Here is a 20245-nt window from a genome sequence, read left to right on the forward strand (position 1 = left end):
CAAACTACACGTAAGTGAATCGATAATAATGATCCAATACATAATTCATGTGATTCTCCATAAGGAGCACTTTCAGTATTTAAGAAAATTTTGATGTTAAAACTTGGGTATTTTTACTTTTATAATGTTTTTTTCTGTGGCAATAAGAAGTGGCTGGATTCTTTTTATAGAGCAAGCTGTAGTGGGGAATTAAATATGTACGAGCGAGTGTGATGGTGCTCATGTGAACTGCTGCTGTCTCTTTTTCCTGCGGCCCTGCCCTCGTGCAGTGAAGCACATCCGTCTCACCTGTGGATAAATGTTCCTCAGAAACACCTCCCTGTCTACTGCTGCGAAGACCGGCACAGGTATTTTCTCCTGGAGCTCCATTTAACATAATTTGACGTAGAAAGTCTTCAGTCAGTGATTGTAAACACTCACACTGGGTGTTACGTTATCAAAGTTCCCCATAGAAACGAGAAATAACTGTAAAAGTTGGCTTTAAAAGAAAAGCGGGATGAACTTTAAATTCTTCGTAACTGCTAGGCTTATTTTAATGATATTAAAAAAACTGCGTCACTGTGTGTTTTATGAATATCTGTTTGCAGGTTTTTAATGCGTGACGTGTTTCTAACCGGAAGATACAAGAGGATGGACAAGAAAGCTTCGCCCAGAGCAGATATGGGGAAAGACCGTCCACTTCCTGTTAATTCCATTGTACATAAATTAGCTGCGGGTCAGCAGAGGACGCACTCAGGCTGGTCCTTAATATAAATGATCATAAAACAAAAAAAGCCCATGTTTGTTTGTTTGTTTATTTTCACAAATAGAGCATCAATAGTGTGTCTCACCCAAGATAAAAATGACGCTTGTGTCCGTTAGCTTTTCTTACAGGAAGCCGATTTGCTCATAAAACGCTAGCATTTTGCTAATGCGTGCTGATTGGTCGGTTATTTCTCAATAGTTCCAGTTTCCAAGCGATAACTAAATATTAGAAAGGTCGGTAAGCCTAAGGAAAACGTTTACTCCGTTAAACTGACAATGTTGGCTACAAACGTTAGGTGCCTATCTAGCGAGCGCCCCCTATGAAGACCCGAAGTTCAAAGAATGGCAGTTCTTCACTTTATCAGACGCTCTCTGGTTTCAGCAAACCTACGGAAAAAGATGGCGCTGCCCATGTTAAGAGGTTGTTTCAGGTTGCAGTCAACATTTAGCTTCAATCGCCTGTTTTTAAAAGAGCGACTCGTCCTGAACCGACTCGGTAACAGACGACTACCCCCCTGTTCTCCCGCCGCTGTCGCGGCAGCGGTCCGTCGCTATAGCTCGGACCAGGGAGATCAAAAGCACCAGAAGGTGGTGGTGGTCGGCATCCCGAACCCCTTCATCTGGTTCCGCACCCGGATTTACTACTTCCTCATCAGGACGTACTTCGACAAAGAGTTCAGTATAGAGGAGTTCACGGAGGGGGCGAAGCAGGTGAGTGGAAGGCTGAGCTGCAGAGCCCAGATTTCCTCCGTGCTGTGTGTTAATGTGTTATTAATGATGGTGTACTGTTTTCTGCAGGCCTTCTCTCATGTTTCCAGGCTGCTGTCACAGTGCCAGTTTGAAGCCTTAGAGGGCCTCGTAGCTAAAGATGTGAGTACGCTAAATACACCCGCATCAGGCACAAATTCACTTGGTAACAGAGGAGAGGACCACAGGAAATGAGAGCATCGGTGGGCTGTTACAGAGCTTAAAGAAAATGTTGCTAAAGTAGCATAAACGTGCAAGAGCTTTAACGTTATAATTTGTTTAAAGTACCTGCAGTAAATTATGCAGAGTCGTTTAATGCACTAAAACAGGAGGAAGAACTGAAGATCGTCATTAGGAGTAACCAGGATTAGAAATGAGTACATCAGAGGGTCAGCTCAGGCTGGGCTGAGATGACTTGGACGTGTGCAGAGGAGGGACAGTGGATATACTGGGCAAAGGATGTTGAATAAAGAATTGTCATGGATGTAGTGAAGGAGGACAAGATGAGGGTTGGTGTGACAGAGGAGGATGCAGGATATGGGGTGAGGTGGATGCAGATCCATCTATTTGCTGTGGCAACACCGTTTCTGTTTACTGCACAGTGAACTTACCACATCAGACTGCCACAGCCGGTCTGAACCAGCTCTGAAGCTGGAGATGTCCACATTAATAAACCCTGTTAGGAGACTATTAATGTGTGGGAATGTGGAAGTGTCGTTGTTTAGCTCTGTGGGATAAAAAATTTGCCATATGACTTATTTTTATTTTGTTCTAACTGATAAACATTGGATGAAGCAGGGCTGGAAGGTAAAATGATCTCACAAAGGTTGGGCTGCGGCAGGCCCAGAGGACGGCAATTCAGGAAATTACCACAATCGCCAAGAGATCGTGGCTGTCACTGAAGTGTGAAGGGCTGCCAGTCACCCTGCAATCACCCAGGTCTGATTACGCTGCAGGGTATCTTATGATAAGAGGCCGGGGTAAACACAAAAGATGACGTGAGGTACTATTGGAAACATACCAGAGTTGTCAGCAACATCACCCTATCAAGTCCTATTAAACAAACAGAGACACTATGGAAAAGTTCACTCCTGTTTCCTCTCTGGACAAATCTGCTTAGTTGTTGTTTCACTGGTTGGTGAAGTTCTATTAAAGAGTATCGTGCTGAGGGATTTTTGTTTTCTCTGACTGAGAAAACAAGGATAGTACACCTTCTCTGGGTGGTAAACAGTCGGTCACATGACCATAGGAGCATACCCTCCTCGAACATGACGACCTTCACGCTTTATTCATAACTGAGACCGTGAACTCATCTGGAAATCACTGCTGTCACAGAGCGAGGTAACTAATCGCTGTGCAGACTTATTTACAGTCAGACAAGCAGAGCAATCGCCTCCTACTGGCCATCAAAAGGAATGCAGGTTTAAGGCTTAGCATTGGCTTCATTTTATTACACCTGTCCATCTTTTAGACTGTCTGCCAGTTTGTGTTTTGTGCTTCAGGTAGAGAGCAGAGTAGCAGAAGGTTTGACAGAATAGAGACGTATGAAGGACATCTGTGTCCTTCTAAGTGCTTCTAAAATACTGTAAGGTGATTTAGATAGATTTAAATCACCTTAAGAGACTCCAGAGTAAGACTAACTCCTCAGGTTCAGGGCTTTGCTACTAAATATGCAATAATCAAAACATCTGGCCTTGTTTTAAAAGATAAACTCAGGATTTTAAAGGCTTTTTATTTTGCTTGTTCTAAATTTCTCAACCATACAGCTGATTGGGAAGCTGGAGGAAAAGTGCAACCTGCTGCCTTCCGACTATAAGAAAGCACTGTCTGCAGAGCCCGATGAGATCATGTACACAACCCCCGGGGATGTGGGAATCTTCTACGATGACAACGGTAAGTATGAAGTGTCAGGATTACTGGCAGGGTAAGACTGTCTGAAAGGCCTTAAACCTGCTTGTGAGTTTCCTCTGAAGTCTGAGGACTCAGACTGTGCTACAGACATCCAACCACCCACAACGCACCCCAAAGAAAGAAGCACTGAGAGGCCTTTTAAGGTTTTGATAAGTTGACTCCCCCTCGTGCTTCACAGTGGTTTGATCCAGTCCCAGATCACAGAGAGACAGACGCTGGAAAAGATGAGAAGCTCGGGTGTGGGGCGGGGGCTTCACGGTCACTTTGCTTCCTATTTTGGCGTCTTCTATTCAAGACATGTGGATGTCTTTTCTGACTTGCAGCAAGTCTGCAGACGTTAGTATAAATGTTTACGAGGCGGTGATGATGTCACAGTTGGCGTGTGCAGCAGCCAATGCTGCGATCATAAACAAGGTTTAAAACTGGGGTGACGTGTTCTTTCCTTAAGATGAACATGCACCATGTTTGTTTTCACTTGGTACAACAAAGCCTCAGATACTGTATTAGTCCACAGCTGAAAATAGTCCACAGCAAACACTCTTGTTGTGGTTGTGGTGGACTGCTGAGTGCAGCAGTAGGAAGCTTTAAATACAGAAATAGATGTGTATACTTGTTATACACTATATCACCAGTACGTACGTTATAGTGAGCACTCACTCACCCATCCAAATCAGTCACTTCCATGTCTACGGGTGTATAAAATCAAGCACCTAGAATGGATTCGAGAGGGGGGAGCTCTCGATCAATGATCTGAAATGGGTTTCATGGTCGAGCAGCTGTATTTGCTGTATTAGAGCAGGGGAGACTTGTTCTCTGGAGTGATGAATGACACTTCTTCTTCGACACCTACCGCCAAACTCAGACTCATCCATCGGATTGATGGAGGAGTTTGGGTTTGGCTGCTGCCAGGTGACAGTACTTGTCTGACTGCATTGTACCAAGTGTAAAGTTTTGTGGAGGGGGGATTATGATGTGGGGCTGTTTTTCAGGAGATGACCTCAGCCTTGTAGTTCAAGTGAAATGAACTCTTATTGCTGCAGCATACCAAGATGTTTTTGTCAATTTTATGCTCCCAACTTTGTGGGAAGGCATAGGCATGGCTCCTCCTGTTCCAACATGACTGCGCACAAGTGCAAACAGCGAGGTCCATAAAGACATGGATGAGCGAGTTTGGTGTGGAAGAACTTGACTGGCCTGCACAGAGTCCTGACTTTGAGACTGTGAGCCAGGCCTTCCTGTCCAACAGCAGTATCTGAACTCACATATGTGCTTCTTGGAGAATGTCCAAGCCGTGGGCCAACATATTAAACCCTATTGATTAAGAATGGGATGTAACGCAAGTTCATATGTGTGTGAAGGCAGAGAGTGAATATTTTTGGCAACATAGTGTATATGTGCAATGAGATTTACCTGTATAAATAAAGGTGGAAATGAACTGTTTACGTTTCCAGGTAGGAAGTTTGTCAGCATCCTGATGCGTTTCTGGTATCTAACGAGCGCACGCCTTCCCGAAGACTCCATGGAGGGAGCTCGTATCTTCCAGATGGCCATTGGAGAAGGAGAACCAGAAACTAAGAGACTACTTACTGCAATTTATGAGTGAGTATCTTTTTTTTTAAAATATTTCTGTACATTTTTCAGTTACTTGGAGTCATTCTGATCTTTCCTTTTACCTCTCTGACAGATTCCAGAGGGAGTTTACTAAAGGAGTTCCTCCAGACTGGACCATCACCAGGATAGAGCACTCCAAGCTTTTGGACTGAGGTGGTGTTGAAAGAAAAATAGTCACAGCTCAAGATTATCCACACAGGGGGGAGTGAGACACAGCTCCTCAATGAAAAGGACTAAGTTGGATTTTTCCACAATTTACTTAAGCAAAGACACAGGAGCCAATCACAGCCGCTTTACTAAATACCACCTTGGACTCCTGGTTTGTTTCCTCGCTCTTTCATGACGTAGAAATTAGAGTTTCAAGCCTGATTTGGCTTGTAACCCCTGCTCTCAAAAGTCGAACACTTTCAGGAAGAAAGTGTTATCTTCCAGTTAACAGTCATGTGATCCCAGATGGGTGGGGTCTTCAGACAGATTAACAGCGACCAGCTGATTTGAAATGAATACATTGTGATGGTGCTGATGCGATAAATGTCTCCCAGCTCAATTTGACCTGAGTCTGACGAAGTGACTGAAACCACTGAGATTTTTTAAATCTTTTTTCAGTCGTTGATCTGCTGCTGTGTATTCTCATCTTTAAAAGCTGAACGCATTATGAGATTAAACACTTCATGTGAAATCATTCCTTGAGAGAAAACACTCACTGTTTTTCAGAGAAGACCGACCGACGTCTGCTTCTGTAACTGTGGAGCTGCGATCAGGATGTATGTGGCATTTTTTTTGTTTTTGTTTTTTGTCTCTGATTTATTTCCTGACCCTTTGCCTTCAGGAGTTTTTGGAGTATGAACCTGCTGTACATGTGTCTCTGATGGTTAAGGCAGCTTCACAAAGCTGCAGCAGACTCGGTTTTATTAAAGATTTGAGGAATGAAGTGTATGCTGCTCCTGTGCAGTTTATGACGCGTTTGTTGGTATATATGATGACAGCATGTTTGTGGATGTTCTAGGTTTTTAAAAAATAAACAAAACTATTGCAGAGGGGGGGTTTTTTGGGGGGGTTTTTAAGGAAAGACTACATTTCCAAAATTACAAAGCTGAAACCTTTTAAATAAGAAAAATCTAAAGTTTTTCTTAAAAATTTGTGATTTCAATCTCAGAATTAGTAAAACATTTTATTTTTCTAGATTGTTTTCATATATTCGTTATTATGTATATAGATTTTAATTTAATTATTAACATATTTTAAATTTTTCTGCTTCAAAAGTATAGCCTAGCTGATACAGTCCACACAGGCCAAGGACACTGTCACTAAAGCAAGCAGGCAAGAATGATTTGTATTGCGCTCACTTTACAGAAAACAAACTAAAAACCCTGTATGAGCCACAGTGAATTTATAAACATTGTCTATACTTAGATTATTGTCGGCATCTATCAGAGCTTGTGTTTAAATTCTCTTGTTGTTTGCTTTCAGACAGAGGAGCTCTGAGAAACACTTTGTAGCACACATTGAATACTTTATATCTTTGGCTGCCTGATACACTCAGACGATGGTTTTAAACTTGATTATATACACCAATGAAGACCTACTGGCCCGTACGGGGATCAAACCCGCGACCTTGGCGTTATTAGCACCACGCTCTAACCAACTGAGCTAACCGGCCAGGTGTTAATAGGTGCCGGTCCCCGCACGCCGAGATCCTTACGTTGTCAGCAGGACTCCAACTTTTTCCTCTTGTCCGTGTCAACGGTGTCACTCATTAATATACAGGGCCGGTTAGCTCAGTTGGTTAGAGCGTGGTGCTAATAACGCCAAGGTCGCGGGTTCGGTCGCGGGTTCGATCCCCGTACGGGCCAGTTTAAATTTATTGGGCAGCTTTGGTATGTGGATAAAAAAAGAGAAGAAACAAACAATATTGCCATTCTGTCGCAAGATACACTGATCTACACCAAATTTGGACCCAATAGTGGTGTCAAATATTAGAATCATCACAACAAAGACTTAAATTCGAACAACTAAAGGCTGCTTTATAAGAATAGTCTCAGCAAAAACTAACTAATGCACATACATATCTTATACTTATTCTTCTATTATACTCTTATATTAAGACTTCTTAATTAGATGCGCAGTTAAAGCCATGCATGTGTGCATGCATATGGACATGGGAAGAGGCCTGAATTACACAATCACACAGAAACAGCAATAACAGCCCATACATTATTGCTGTGAGGCAACAGTGCTTACCTCTGCGCCACCACCTTGAGAAAAATATCACAGACACACATATGCTTGTATTTTTTCTTTAAAAAGAAATTACTTTTGAATTTCACTTTGGATTAATCACTTTAAGAAGATATGAATTTGAGATTCATTTTGAGACAGATTGTCTCAAAATGAATCTCAAATTCGAGTCTCAAAACTTTTTAATTAAAGAAAAAGTTTTGGGGTTTTTTTGTCTTGGGATTATACAATCAGATTTTCAAGGGGGAAAGGGCATGGTATTGGTATTTGTCTTTTAATTTTTTCCAGTTGGCAGCTGCCACGAATGCTGTATAATTTGCACTTTAATTAATTATTTTAGCTTTGAAATTGTCACAGATTGACTAATATTTAATTGCTTGAAAAAAATACATATAAATAAAGGTAATACTGTTAATAACACACAAGATGATAAAATTTGAAAATAATAAGAAAAAACTTAACAACAGCTGCTAAGCTAAGCGTAGCTATTTCTCGCGTGAAACGTGTGACTCCCTATTTGCTCTCTCATTGGTCCATTTCATTTAGAGCTTTACACCCATTGGCCGGCCGAGCTGCCACTCTTTGGGTGTGCGGCGTGTGGTTCCTGTTGTGAGCTTCAGCCGGTGTCTGACAGCCTGGCGGGGAACGAACAGAAGGAAAATGGAATCGTGTAGCTCAGACATCAGTGAAATTTAAAAGCCACACTCACGGTGGAAGCATGAAGCTCGCCGCGGTGGCTTTTTACGGTTTGGCCGCGGGGCTGCTGGCGGTCGGCCTGCGAGAGTTGCTGACAGGCTTCGAGGAGAACAGATGCAGTATGACCTATATGTTTGAATACCCGGAGTATCGGGTGAGTACTCAGCTAATTAACTCAGAGCATTCCAAAGACCCGCATATCAGCCATCAGTTAGGTATATTCGGTGTGCTGTTTAAGGCAGAGGCTGGTTGTGTGTCGCTAAGTGGCTTCTTATTTTTATTAGCGCGAATGAATGTTGGTTTATGACTGCCAGGTGTGTTCTAAGCTAGTTTCTGAAGGCTGCTAGCGTTAACTGAGGGAGAAAGTAATGTCAGGTGCGTGGCTACCCTATCAGTGTGTGTGGTCGCTCTTTGTCCTCCCTGACAGGTGTGTGAGTGTTTGTTTGCTGAGGTTTAGGTTAGTCGGATTATTATCAATGCAGCTTGAATTAACTGCTGATGCTTGACCCCTCTCAGCAGGTCACCTGCAGATCAGCTTTGCACGATATCGGACGTGGGTTAAATGCACACAGGTCCAAGCCTCGTGAAAGTAGTTGAAGTGGTCGCCTTCCTCTCCTCTATATGCGCACTAATGGGTTCATCTGTCCAGAAGTGGGGCACAGCTGGAGGCCATGCGCCATGTGGGCATCAGCCTGAGTCCACACAGTTCAGGAGTGTGTGTTCTGTTAGCGAGAACAAGGATTCAGAGTCCCACTTTATGTAGATATGCTTAATGTGCACAATGGACAGAGTATCGGGAACAGAGTTCCGAGATATACAGGGCGGAAAGGTATGGAGGTCGAAGACGGCCAAAATTTAAAACAAAGTCTTCAGAAAATAAATTGACATGATGTTAAAAAGAATAAAACAAATGCATCCATTTTAAGATGTGATATAAACTAACAAAATATTTCTATGTTAACTGGCTTCTTTATTTATTTAATTTTAAATTAAAAATAAACAAAACCTTATTTACCGTTATTTACCTTTCGGTTTAATTTTAGTGTTAAAGGATTAACATTTCAAATACTTGAAAGACAAAAACAAAAGTCCCGTTCAAGCCAGCATATGAACTAGCAAGTCATAGACTACACAGGTGTAATGCACAGACCCAGATACCTGCTAACTAGGACTAATAAAATAGACACCAAAGCTACACCACTTGCGCCAGCAGCAAAACGTGGTGTAGAGGTGCAGTTAAGTCACTAAAATTAGCAGAAGTGAGGCCCACCAGCCAGCTGTCAGCTACACCTGTCTATATTGGCACACCGATCAGTCAAACTGGCCATGCCCTTAATGTTAAGGCTTCAAAAAATACGAACAGTTGAGTTAAAAAATTTCACCCAGTACAGTTGTTAAAGGAAGAAATTATCTATTGACAAGCTGTAAACATCTTTATTTCTGCTTTAAAGGTGGACAATTTAACACTAGAGTCAATGGGGACACAGTTAGAGCATCTAGTGGACATTAGAGGAACTGCACCTTGTAGTATTTTTGTGTTGGCTCAGTGCTTTTGCCACGTGGTTTTGACATCTCACATATGCTTCCCAGATATATTATTAACTTCTTTTGAAAAATGATCTTATTTTAAAACTGTCTGTAAGGTGTTTTATTTTAGATAGTCTCTTTGCTCTTATTTTGAAAGGTCAGCAGGTGTGTGTTTGTCTGAAAATAACTGCTACAATATCCCACCATGAGACATCACATGCACGGTTACTTTATTTTAAACATCAAAGTAAATGGTCCTGACTGACAGCTTTATTTTCAGCTCTCTAATCCCCTGACTCGAGAAGGCCATTTCTGTCGTGAGCCGAGTGTCGATCAAACGGCAGGTGAAGAGATGACACTTTGAAGGACACCGCCCTCGTTCGTTTCGTGAAACAGAAATTAATGAAGAAATGTAAAAAGATAACAAAACAGCCAAAATTCACTTCACTTCCAGAATTACAATGTTAATGAGACATTGTTACCAAGTGTTAACACCGTTTATAAGTCAGTTAATACAAAATGTATCCATTTACTTTCAATAAAATCCCCCCTTTGATAACTAAGACATTTAGAAGCGTCTCATTTAGACACAAAGCCCTCAAATTGATGTCACACATGACCATAAAATAAACTGCACTCAGGCGCACAATCTCATCACCTTTGGTTTAATGTCACATCCATAAACCTCAATTTATTTATTTTTTAGACGAGCATTCAATCTAATATTTCTTTGTCCCTAAAAATTAGGTTATTATAATGTTTTCACAGGTTGGATCAGAAGTCTTTGTCTTATAAAATTAAAGTGCCTCTATTGTCCCAATAAACAGGTTAGTTTTTAGGTTAGGGGGTCACCATTTTGGTACAATAAGTACATTTCATTTGAAAAGGAAATATGGAAATAAACAGGTTTAAGAAAACGATCGATGACCATAAATTGTTTTTAAATCATGCTACACTTTAAAAACATGTCAAATTTTAAATAGACAATGGCGTAAATTCATAGGTAAATGAATAAAGAAGCAGTCAGTAAGTTCAGTTTTTTTGTTTTTCTTAGTCATTTGAGGACTTTTAATTTTGACACTTTGGGCCCTCCATAAAAACCAAGTAAACGTATTTATTTCTTATGAATGTTGGGCATTTCATCAGAGTGTCAAACTAAAATGAGAGTTAGCGCTTTGTCATACTGCAGCTCCCCAAATGACTTGTACCTGACAATCCCAGAATGTCCTGTTAAAAATTTCTAGGGGAAAAAATGAATTTTTAATAGGACTTACATAAAATTTCAGCTCCTTACTGTCCATACTTCCGTTCATTTCAAACACCCCACCTTTCCAACAGAATTATTCCCTTAATGGTCAATACAAAAAGCTAGTGTTATAGTATATTTGTCACTTTTAAACATTAAGGATCAGCTGTACTCATGCTCAGTGTTTGCGTAGGTGCTTGGAGTAAATCAGCTGTAGATTACATGTAGGCTCAGCTGTAGTTGCTTTATAGCAAGCTCTTTGTGATGTAACTGTGACAGCAGGCTAATGAGCTGTGTGAGTTTTTGCCTCCTAACCACTCTCCATGTGGTGTCAGCGTGTGGCGCTGCCTCGCCGTGTGGCCAGACTGTACCCGGCCTACGGGCTCTACCTGTACGGAGAGGGTGTCTACGCCCAGGAGACCCGAGCACTCAAACTCACCGGCGCCCCTGTGCTTTTCCTGCCTGGAAATGCCGGAAGTTATAAACAAGGTAAGAGTGCAAAGTTGATAATGGTCCAGTGCTTACATTTAAACTATCATGAACGAGTGGGGGAAAAAACTGAGAAGTTAAGTTTTGTGCTACAGCAAAGACAAAGGAGAAACGGAGGACATCAAGCTTTTTGTTGAGTCATTTCTGGCTGAAAAAACAAACTGAAGTTTCCTTCACAAACAGAAATTTTTGTCTTTGTGATGCTTGCTTTTTGCACATGAGGGGTTAAAATGTCCAAAGTTAGTGTTGTGTTTGGGCTGTGAAACTGAGGGCTGTTTTCTTCTTCAACAAATGACATTCCTTGTTAAGAGACCAGGGAATCGCGTGGTCTAAAACTACTTCCTCCCATGTATTTGTACTCTGACACATGAAAAAAACTGCAAAACCAAAAGTTGGTATGATGTGTGACAGTCTCTCTCTGCCCAGCCAGTTGTCATCAAGAGTACCTCACAGCCCCCAACTCACTAAGAGGAGCATCGCTTGAAACCTTTTAAAAGCATAAATTTAACCTGAATAGAAAAATGGTGGGAGGTTTTATAAAGGTGAAATAGCATAAAAACTGTTTCAGACCACAGCTGTATATCTGTTTCCATACTGTTGTGAATATGGATTGTCAGACAGCGGCACCTGCTTGAGCCTGCTGGAGTTTTTCTTCCTGTTAAAAGGCAGGTTTTCTTTCCCACTGTCGCCATTTGCTTGCTCAAAGGGGTTTCTTTGATGTTGGGTGTTTCACTCATTCATTTTAGTGGCGTCTTTATCTTCCAATATTAACCATCTTGAGGCAACTGCTTTTGTGATTTGATGCTATATAAATAAAACTGAATTGAACTGGATGTTGTGGCTTGTTTGTTTTTTTGTTTGTTTTGTTTAACTAGGAGGTTTTTATCTTATTTTTGTAGTCGTATAAAATGAGCAAATATATTTATGAAGAAAAAAATAATTCAGTGATGGATGGATTTGAAAACAAATCTCTGAACATTTTCTTGTAAGAAAGCTCTAAAAAAAAAAGTTGGTGAAGGACTTGACTTCACTCGAGGACTGGATTCATATAGTCCACAAAATTAATGTTATGTAGAAACTGACATTTAATTGAAGACAGGAAAAGGCAAAGTGTTGGAAATCCTGGGGCGATTATGTATCATCGTTTAGAGTAAGCACTAAATTAAGTTGGTCAACAATAACTTGTGATGCTTCAACCCCCAAGTTGCTAAGTCATGTTAGTATTAACTTATTTACTTCCTTAATTAGGTTTATGGGTCTTGAAGCTGGTTTGAAGTGTTGGGGTATACCATATACATCCCTGGTTTCGAATAAAAACTCATAATTTGGAACACAAGCATTCAGTTTTTTAACTTTAAGTAGATGCTCAAAGCTTTTTGCATTATCACATCGATCAGGATACTTCAGTGTGTTTTTTCTAATCTATTCATCATGAAAAACTGGTTCAAGCACATGTTTTCACAGTTTGCGCTTGTTTTTTGCTGTGTCGTTATTACGGCATTTTAAACGCATCACCGAGCCTCACTGCTGTACTTCTCTTAGTATCATGAACTCACTCACTGTAGTTTAATCAGTCCAACATAATAGAAATAAACCTGTGAGTGGAAACAGTCCTCAGCACATGTGCTGTTTATTCCTGCTGAGTAGAATTTGCTCAAACCTGCAATGCTAATGCTAAATAAAATGCAGTTAATAGGTGAATATACTTTTTAATGGTTTAAGAATAAATGTGCACTGCATTTTATAATATAATTTATTGTATATTAGATTTTTAATTCTGGGGGAATTCTTGGGAAATTCTAACCTGGAATCTTCTGGTGACTTCAATATTCTCTCCAACTAATAACTCTTGTTGATGCAACTCCTTTCTGAGATGATGGTGGCTATCCGTTCTTTCCACCAGCTGTGTGTAGGAGGGGAACGCCCCCGCTTTTATTCCTGTGAATACAAACAGATTTTGCTGTTACTCTGGTGGTTTTTTGCTGCCCTGCATGCAGTATTCCTCAACATTTCTTCTCCTGCTTCCATTTTCTGGCTTCCATGATCACTTTTATGAATAATCCAAAGTCTGAAAAAATAAAATTATAAATAACTCTTGCAGAGATTTATCTGATCAGATGATGCTGGATAGCTAAGTAGTACTGACCCCACAGCTGCACCACATCATTCAGTTTAATCCTCACTGATTTAACACCATCTGTGTTCTTCTGTTGTTGAAGCTCGATCTCTGGGCTCAGTCGCTTTGAGGAAGGCTGAAACCATGGAGGGAGGTCTCCACTTCAACGTGTTCACTGTGGACTTCAACGAGGAGCTGGTGGCGCTTTACGGCGGCAGTTTGCTCAGGCAGACGCATTTCCTGCACGAGAGCATCAAAGCCATCCTGAGGCTGTACAAGGTTAGGCCTTGAATATCAGACTGGGTCACTCCAAGTGATGGAGAGAGAGCGATTATAACCGGTCCTCACCTAATGTCAAATTTAAAGTGAAGGGAAACTAAGTTGAACTCTACACACGCCAGAAGACTTGAACATTTCACGGGTTTTTATCTCTCCAGCACCTGAAGACCCCACCTCAGAGCGTTGTGCTCGTCGGTCACTCCATGGGAGGAGTGGTGGCCCGGGCACTGTTCACTTTGCCTCGTTTCAACACTAACCTGGTCAGCCTCATCATCACCCAGGCCTCCCCTCACCTGGCTCCAGTGCTGGCCCTGGACCCGTACCTGCTGGGTAAGAGTTGGTCAAACCTGCTCAGTTCGACTCGTTCGTGTAGCATAAACAGATTTCTACTTTTTTTTTTTTCTGCTTGGTTGCTGTGTGCAGATTTCTACTCTGCAGTCAGACAGAAGTGGGTTAACCAGGCAAACAAGCTCAGGAATGTCACAGTTTTGTCCGTCGGGGGTGGTTATCGTGACTACCAGGTCCGCTCCGGCCTCACTTCCCTGCCGTGTCCTCCAGGAGACCCGAACAAGCTGTCACTGGTGGTACGATTTGCTCCTGAATAAAGTTTCAATTCAGCCCTTTTTCTCTGGTTCCTTTTGGTATCGTTCTCACTTTGGGACTATTTGAAGGAAAAGTTCTCATTTTGTGTTGTTTTTGACTCCAAGTGCTGTTTTTTAAAATGTACTTTTGTATCTTAAGTTTTTTTGTCTTGTTTTTACCAAGGTGACTGCAGTTCCCAGGACGTGGGTGTCTACTGATCATCTGTCCATTGTCTGGTAAAGGACTTTTTCCTTTTTTGGAGCCATATTTAAATATTACTAAAATTATTTATGTTTGTGTGTCTTTGTGTTTCAGGTGCAAGGAGCTTGTTCTTGCCACTGTCAGGGCGTTCTTTGATCTTATCGATCCTGAAACCAGACAGGTGTGAACAACAACAACATGTGTTTTCCTTCTGAGGAGACATGAAAGACAAACCTCCATCAGAGAGAGTTGGGAGATAGGAATATTTAAAGCAAATGAATAAATCTGACAACCTAACTTAATCAGTTTACTCTTAACAGTTCACAGAAAACTCTGAGAAGAAGTTAGCTGTGCTGAACCATCATTTCATTAAACATCCCGTGAGGTTGCCTGGAGAAACTCAAGAGACACCAGTCTCCATTTCAGGTCTCCATCTCTTCTTTTATGGTTCATGGCGACAGTGTAATACACTTGCATCCAAAGTTTCACTGTACCTCACTGTGCATTAATGATGAATCACTAAGATCAGTGTCCTGTTTGTTTTCTTTTCCAGATCTTCCTGATGCATGGAGTGAAGTTAACACACTTCGTCTGGCTTACAGCACACCAAAGGTACAACAGAGCCTCACCCATCTGTAATGATGATTAATAATTGAATGGATTATCTGCTAGTAGCTGATACAAGTTGTAAAAGAAAGTTATTTTTAATGTATAAAATGTATCTACTCGGTAAAAATGAAACCATCTGGAGTAATGTCTAATCCATGGACTGTATGAAAAAGATGGACGTAGGTCTGAAAAATGAAACCAGTGCAGTAGTGCTTAAAGGCCATGAGGGGGCGGGGCCTCCTGTTTCAAAAAGAATTCTGATTGTATAGAAATTATAAAATTACTTGTGACCTCAGTAAACATGTTCCTGTCAATTATTGTCTCATTAAAAATAAATGAAAATAAGATAATAAATCAGGCTGTGCTTTACGGTGTGACTACACTGTGCTTGAAGAGTACGAGTATGAGCGTGTAGCGTCCCATAAACGATGTCTCAGTTAAACCCACATGTCGCACTTCACATCTGGTCAAGGCTACAAAACAGGATTATTTGACTAATTAATCTGACAAAACAAACAAAGCCATTACAGTAATCATAAGTGTTTTGCTCTCTGTTTGTACAGGAAGGACAACCCAAGTTCTTCCTGTTTGCCCTGTCGAGTCGCAGGAAAGCCTACAGCCATTTCTACTGCCGGAGCAACAACCTGGTGAGTTACTACCTTTTGTTTTTGAGCTGTAAGAGCTTGATAATATTAACATGTGTAAGAGTTAAGGCTAAATGCTTCATATTTAGTGCAGGAGAACCAAGAACATCTTTTTAAATTTGAAACCAAGTGAAAAGAGATTCTGATTTATTGTCCAACAGGAGATGACCAGCTGGGTGTACGGCTGTTTGCAAAAGAATGGCTCATCATGGTAAGAATATCATTAATGTCAAGCTTTTCACACCACCTTTATTCTCAATAAGCATCTTTAATATTTTTCTCCAATGTGAAAAATGTGATGGAGTTTGTGGATGTGTTACACAATTATTTATTTCTGTTTCTTTTGTGTCCCTTTTCCTCCAGTGTGTTTGCAGCGGATCTGTCTAAGGGAACTGAGCTTTTGCCTCCCTACAAGGTAACTATGGTCTAAAAGAGACTCCATTCAGTTCAGGCTTTATCCCATCAGCTGTCCTAACAGTCTGTCGTCCTCCTCAGGTCCTGACTCTGAGGCTCAGTGACTTGTCGTCTTTTACTCATCTGTTTGTCTCGGCCTCAAACCTCAATGGCAAGCAGGTACTTCAAACTAAACAATGACTCAGTATTTCAGATTAACCTGCAGTAAAAATGTTCTGGTCTGTTTGCCATTGTTATACTTCTACTTCCATAGCCTATATTTGAAATGAGGAGACCAGTGTTGGCTTGTTTTATTTAAACTTTAAGCTCCAGATCATCTTTCTGGCTGTAGATTTTGTACACAGCTTTCCGAAGAATAGCTGAGTTTAGTCATGAGTGTTTGTGGTCAATGTGCACAAGTCCACAGTGGCATCAAAGGATTTAAAGGTTTTTTTTGATATATAAAAAGCTGAAGCTGTTTTCACTCCTTTTACCGTTTTAAACCTAACAGAGGTGAAACTACAATGGTTCACAAATTCTGCTAAGACTAGCTTTAACCTCCTAGTTCCATAGTGTAAAGTCTGTGTGATGTCCAATTTAGCCCGCAGATGTTATTGTGCTGTAAATTTACCGTGAGCAAATGGATTTGATGTGTGCTGCGTCCTACTTGGGCAAGCCTCTCTCAACTAAACCAAAAGCAGTGATGGAGGTGATCCAGTTGTATGTTACATGCTGATTCTGACCTGATCTGTGATCAGCCTCAGACTACCCAAAAACAGAGGCCAGAAGAGGAAGAAGCCAAACAAACAAACCCCCATTTTTTTTAAAGAGCTTGTCAAGGTTTGTGTGTCTGTCTGCTCTGCAGTTCACGGTGGAGTGTGAGTGGCAAAGAGAAGAATCTCAGACTCTGTCTGTCGCAGTGCCGCATGTCCTGTCCTTCGGTGAGTAATCTAGTAAAACCGATTCACAAACTTTAAAAAAAAAAAAAGTTTTTTGTTTCTTTTTCAGCAATTGTTATTTGGGTTTTTAGGTTTGACCTCGAGTGACGTTACGGTTAACTCCTCTGGACTTCTTCACACCATCAAGCTGCAACACTTTCACCAGGTAGCTTTCACTGTGTTCTCAGGTTCTAGTCAGGATCAGCTTCCCTGTTTCAGCTAAATTTAAAACTCCTCTGTGTCTCCAGGTCTATCAGGCTTTCAGAATTAATGTTGCAAGCCAGTGCAAAGTGCAGAAAGGTGAGTGTGTGTTGTTGGATCTAGAGGCTCATGTGCTCATGCTGTAATGTAATAGTGGTGACTGATTGTGTGTCTGCAGACAGATTGCCGAGCGTGTACAGGATAAAGGTGCCATGGTTTCGAGAGGACTCTTTAACCACGGTCAGGTGAGTTTCTGAAGTTATTCTTAGAGACTATGTTTAAGTAACCATGGTAAGCCAAATGCTTTTATTTTCCCTCCACATTTTGGCCCGTCTGATGTCAGTAAGATCGAATTTCCCACTGCGATCATGCCAGAGCGCAGAAGCCTGACCCACCTGCAGTTCCAACCTTCTGTTTGGGAGGGACAGCCAATCAAAAGAAAGTTTACTTAAAGAGGTTTTACATCTGCTTGTTAGAGACAGAGGATGAACTGAGGGGTTTGACTTAGACTAGTACCAGTAAAACAAGAACTGTTTTTGGCCTATGATGAGTAGCTTTTCTTTTAACCTGTCATGATTGATGTGATCTGTCTGCCAGCGTGCCATCAGTGACGGAGATCTCAGGGATGCTCCACACAAGCCGTCCAGACAACACCTCAGGTGCACTCCTGCAGCTCCACACTGCCCCCAACTGCCAGTATAAGGTACTACCTTCCAGCTACCAGAAAGAAGGTCGAGTCTTCTTCACATTTGTTGTGACAAACTGTTAAATATTTACCCTGTGACTTAGGTCTCCATAAGAACTTCGTTACCCAGGGTGCTCGGACAGGTAGGAATTGCCTTGTTTTATTTATTCCGGTGAAATTAGGGGCATCGTGGCATTCGAATAAATCTTTCATCTTTAATTACCAACTTGATTCACGCTGTGGCATCTTATCTGACAGATACTGAGGTTCTGTGGTCACATGGTACCAGTGTACACAGCTGTAACCCTCCTTCTGGCCTGTGGGGGGCAGGTGTCCTCCATCCTGAAGTCAAGGCGAGCTGCAGACATGAGTCAGATGGTGGGCAAAGGCCTGCAGCCCCACAAAGTCAACCTGCCTGTGTATATTCTGCACATCGCACTCAGGTAAGCTTAATGGTTCTAATATGAAGCTGAGTGGGAAGGTTATTTTTTTTCTGGCCTCGGAAAAAACTGACTGTAGTTAAAACCGCCTCGGCCTCCTGCTTTAATTTAAGATAAATTTTCATATAACAGTCAAACCCCTCAGGATGGTTTTCCCTTCTGTCCCCCCCACAGCTGTAGCTGCTTTCAGGAGGTCTGGTCCATGCTTTTCCTCCCCTCTATGGACACACTCCCTCCAACCTTCCCTGATGTGGCATTTCATGAAGAGGAGACACCAGGTGAAGAATGGGTTCACCTCCTCTCCCCTCTGCTGTATATTTTTGGGGCAGCTGTGGCGTACTGGGGCAGCACTCTACTCAGACTTGTTATCCGGCTGATCTCGTTGGTCTTGGCTCCATTGCACAGGTACCGAGGTTCATTCAAACATTTGAAACTGTGGCTGATTGTCTGTTTGTTCGCTTGAGTTTTAATTCTTTTCATCTACAGGCCGTCTGTCTCCAGAGACTGTGGCACCCTGCGGCTGCGAACCCAGCTCCTCATCACGCTGTGTCTGACTGTTATGGGCGGGACTTCCTGTGGGGCGTTGTCGATATTTGCCTCGTTCCTGTTCCACCTTTATAGGGTGAATATTGATTTAATTAAATTATTTATAATTCTGCTGTCCAGAGCTGCTTAGCAGGTAACACTTCCTGTAATTCAGATTATAATGAAGGAAAAACAGCCTTAAAATATCTAATATTTACCATAAATTTACTTTAAATTTGATTATGAAGATAAAAACAGTGCTGGGCAGGTAAATTTTGTGAATCAGGTTTTAAAGCTTTTGGGCTTTTCATGAGACTTTCTCAGGAGTATTCAGTTTGTCTTTGTCTTGACCAAACACCAAAGCAAACAGATTTTCTAGTGTATATTTTATGTTCTTAAATAGATATTTAAAAACCATGAATTGTATTAATTAATTTATTTTTTAAGTGGTGCAGGAGCCTTTGGTGTAGCATGGACTTCCTCTGTGGAAACAAACTCTGTTTTGAAGTTTCAGCTGAGCTGCTGTTTGTGTTTGTTTGTTGCTCTCAGGTTCTGAGGCTGCAGATGACAGAAAGATATTTGAGACACATGTTGAATCTGGTAAGATGTTCAGGTTTAACTAACATTTATGTTGTAAGATTTTCATTTTTCTTTCATATCAGGCTGTAACCGTACTTAATTTTGCTGCAGTGATTGAGTGAGTGACTGGCTGGCAACGGCCCCAAGTGGACAATAGGGGAACTGCAGTTTATGGCATTCCCACATCTGCTTATTTAAATACAGATTGCCAAACTGTTATAAACCAAGCTTTGTCTGATTCATCTCCTCTGGTGTCTTTCCAGGCTCCCCGGAAGCACAAAGAAGCTGAGAATGGCACAATCGATCCCGAATGCTTGAGCAGGTCTAAAGAAAGCAACGGCACCCCCTTGCTGTCGGAGTGCGCCCTGCAGGAGGTGAGGGATGACCTGCAGCTCCACCTCTGCCTGTCGGCGCTTTTCACTCTGCCCGTCATGCTCAGCGGTCCCTCGCTCATCCACTGGATCCGTAACCTGAGGTATGTGAGAGAAAGATGCTGCTCTGCACATCAGCGTTAATTTCTCTGAACCTCGCAGTTGATAAATAGATGCTAACTGTGCAGTATGTTTGTTTTAACGCACATGTGCAGTAGCACAATGACTACAGCAGTCTCCAGTAGAGTGTCTGATTTACAAAGGAAGTCTACCTGAAGTTCACCCATGATCACACAGCTGCTGCTCTGGCTTCAAGCAGACAGCCGAGGGAGCAAGCTGTTATGACTCAGTGTGTGCGGAAGAGGCCGAGAGATAAATAGGACTGCATAAATCATTTCTTTATTATTACACTTGAGTAAATTAAGTCTGAAGTTTATATATATATGTATGTGTGTGTGTGTATGTATATATAT

The 20245-nt window shown here is 41.6% G+C and overlaps 2 protein-coding genes and 2 non-coding genes across 4 annotated transcripts in view; 3 read left to right on the forward strand and 1 right to left on the reverse strand.

Moving 5' to 3' along the window:
* The first annotated feature begins 192 nt into the window (after positions 1–192).
* On the forward strand, positions 193–5944 carry maip1 (matrix AAA peptidase interacting protein 1). The gene is made up of 6 exons (XM_005736795.2): positions 193–347; positions 588–1455; positions 1543–1614; positions 3258–3384; positions 4854–5001; positions 5087–5944. Exons 2-6 carry the CDS (start codon positions 1087–1089, stop codon positions 5163–5165), a joined length of 795 nt encoding a protein of 264 aa, XP_005736852.1. The 5' UTR covers positions 193–347; positions 588–1086; the 3' UTR covers positions 5166–5944.
* Positions 5945–6599: 655 nt separating this feature from the next.
* On the reverse strand, positions 6600–6673 carry trnai-aau (transfer RNA isoleucine (anticodon AAU)). Its single transcript has one exon. It is a non-coding gene; the product is annotated as a tRNA-Ile (tRNA).
* Positions 6674–6780: 107 nt separating this feature from the next.
* Positions 6781–6866, forward strand: trnai-aau (transfer RNA isoleucine (anticodon AAU)). Its single transcript has one exon. It is a non-coding gene; the product is annotated as a tRNA-Ile (tRNA).
* A 952-nt stretch (positions 6867–7818) lies between these two features.
* Positions 7819–20245, forward strand: part of pgap1 (post-GPI attachment to proteins inositol deacylase 1) — a 14886-nt gene continuing 2459 nt past the window's right edge. Inside the window, exons 1-24 of the mRNA XM_005736797.1 lie at positions 7819–8101; positions 11056–11209; positions 13429–13604; positions 13763–13934; positions 14028–14188; positions 14370–14422; positions 14502–14568; positions 14708–14813; positions 14941–14999; positions 15560–15643; positions 15802–15851; positions 16004–16055; positions 16136–16213; positions 16899–16974; positions 17064–17137; positions 17220–17271; positions 17351–17417; positions 17770–17875; positions 17962–18000; positions 18116–18300; positions 18472–18702; positions 18784–18919; positions 19372–19422; positions 19665–19876. Coding sequence (XP_005736854.1) covers positions 7970–8101; positions 11056–11209; positions 13429–13604; positions 13763–13934; positions 14028–14188; positions 14370–14422; positions 14502–14568; positions 14708–14813; positions 14941–14999; positions 15560–15643; positions 15802–15851; positions 16004–16055; positions 16136–16213; positions 16899–16974; positions 17064–17137; positions 17220–17271; positions 17351–17417; positions 17770–17875; positions 17962–18000; positions 18116–18300; positions 18472–18702; positions 18784–18919; positions 19372–19422; positions 19665–19876 — 2573 coding nt within the window. The 5' untranslated portion in view covers positions 7819–7969. The remainder of the gene's footprint in view (positions 8102–11055; positions 11210–13428; positions 13605–13762; positions 13935–14027; positions 14189–14369; positions 14423–14501; positions 14569–14707; positions 14814–14940; positions 15000–15559; positions 15644–15801; positions 15852–16003; positions 16056–16135; positions 16214–16898; positions 16975–17063; positions 17138–17219; positions 17272–17350; positions 17418–17769; positions 17876–17961; positions 18001–18115; positions 18301–18471; positions 18703–18783; positions 18920–19371; positions 19423–19664; positions 19877–20245) is intronic.

The sequence above is a fragment of the Pundamilia nyererei genome, unplaced genomic scaffold (genome assembly GCF_000239375.1).
Source record: "Pundamilia nyererei isolate P.nyererei 1_Seehausen unplaced genomic scaffold, PunNye1.0 scaffold00071, whole genome shotgun sequence".
In the NCBI taxonomy this organism is placed as follows: domain Eukaryota; kingdom Metazoa; phylum Chordata; class Actinopteri; order Cichliformes; family Cichlidae; genus Pundamilia; species Pundamilia nyererei.

Coding starts and splice junctions, on each gene's coding strand:
- maip1 (XM_005736795.2), top strand. CDS start 1,087: ATGGCAGTTCTTCACTTTATCAGACGCTCTCTGGTTTCAGCAAACCTA. Junction 1,456..1,542: donor TCACGGAGGGGGCGAAGCAG/GTGAGTGGAAGG, acceptor TGTTTTCTGCAG/GCCTTCTCTCATGTTTCCAG. Junction 5,002..5,086: donor CTACTTACTGCAATTTATGA/GTGAGTATCTTT, acceptor CCTCTCTGACAG/ATTCCAGAGGGAGTTTACTA.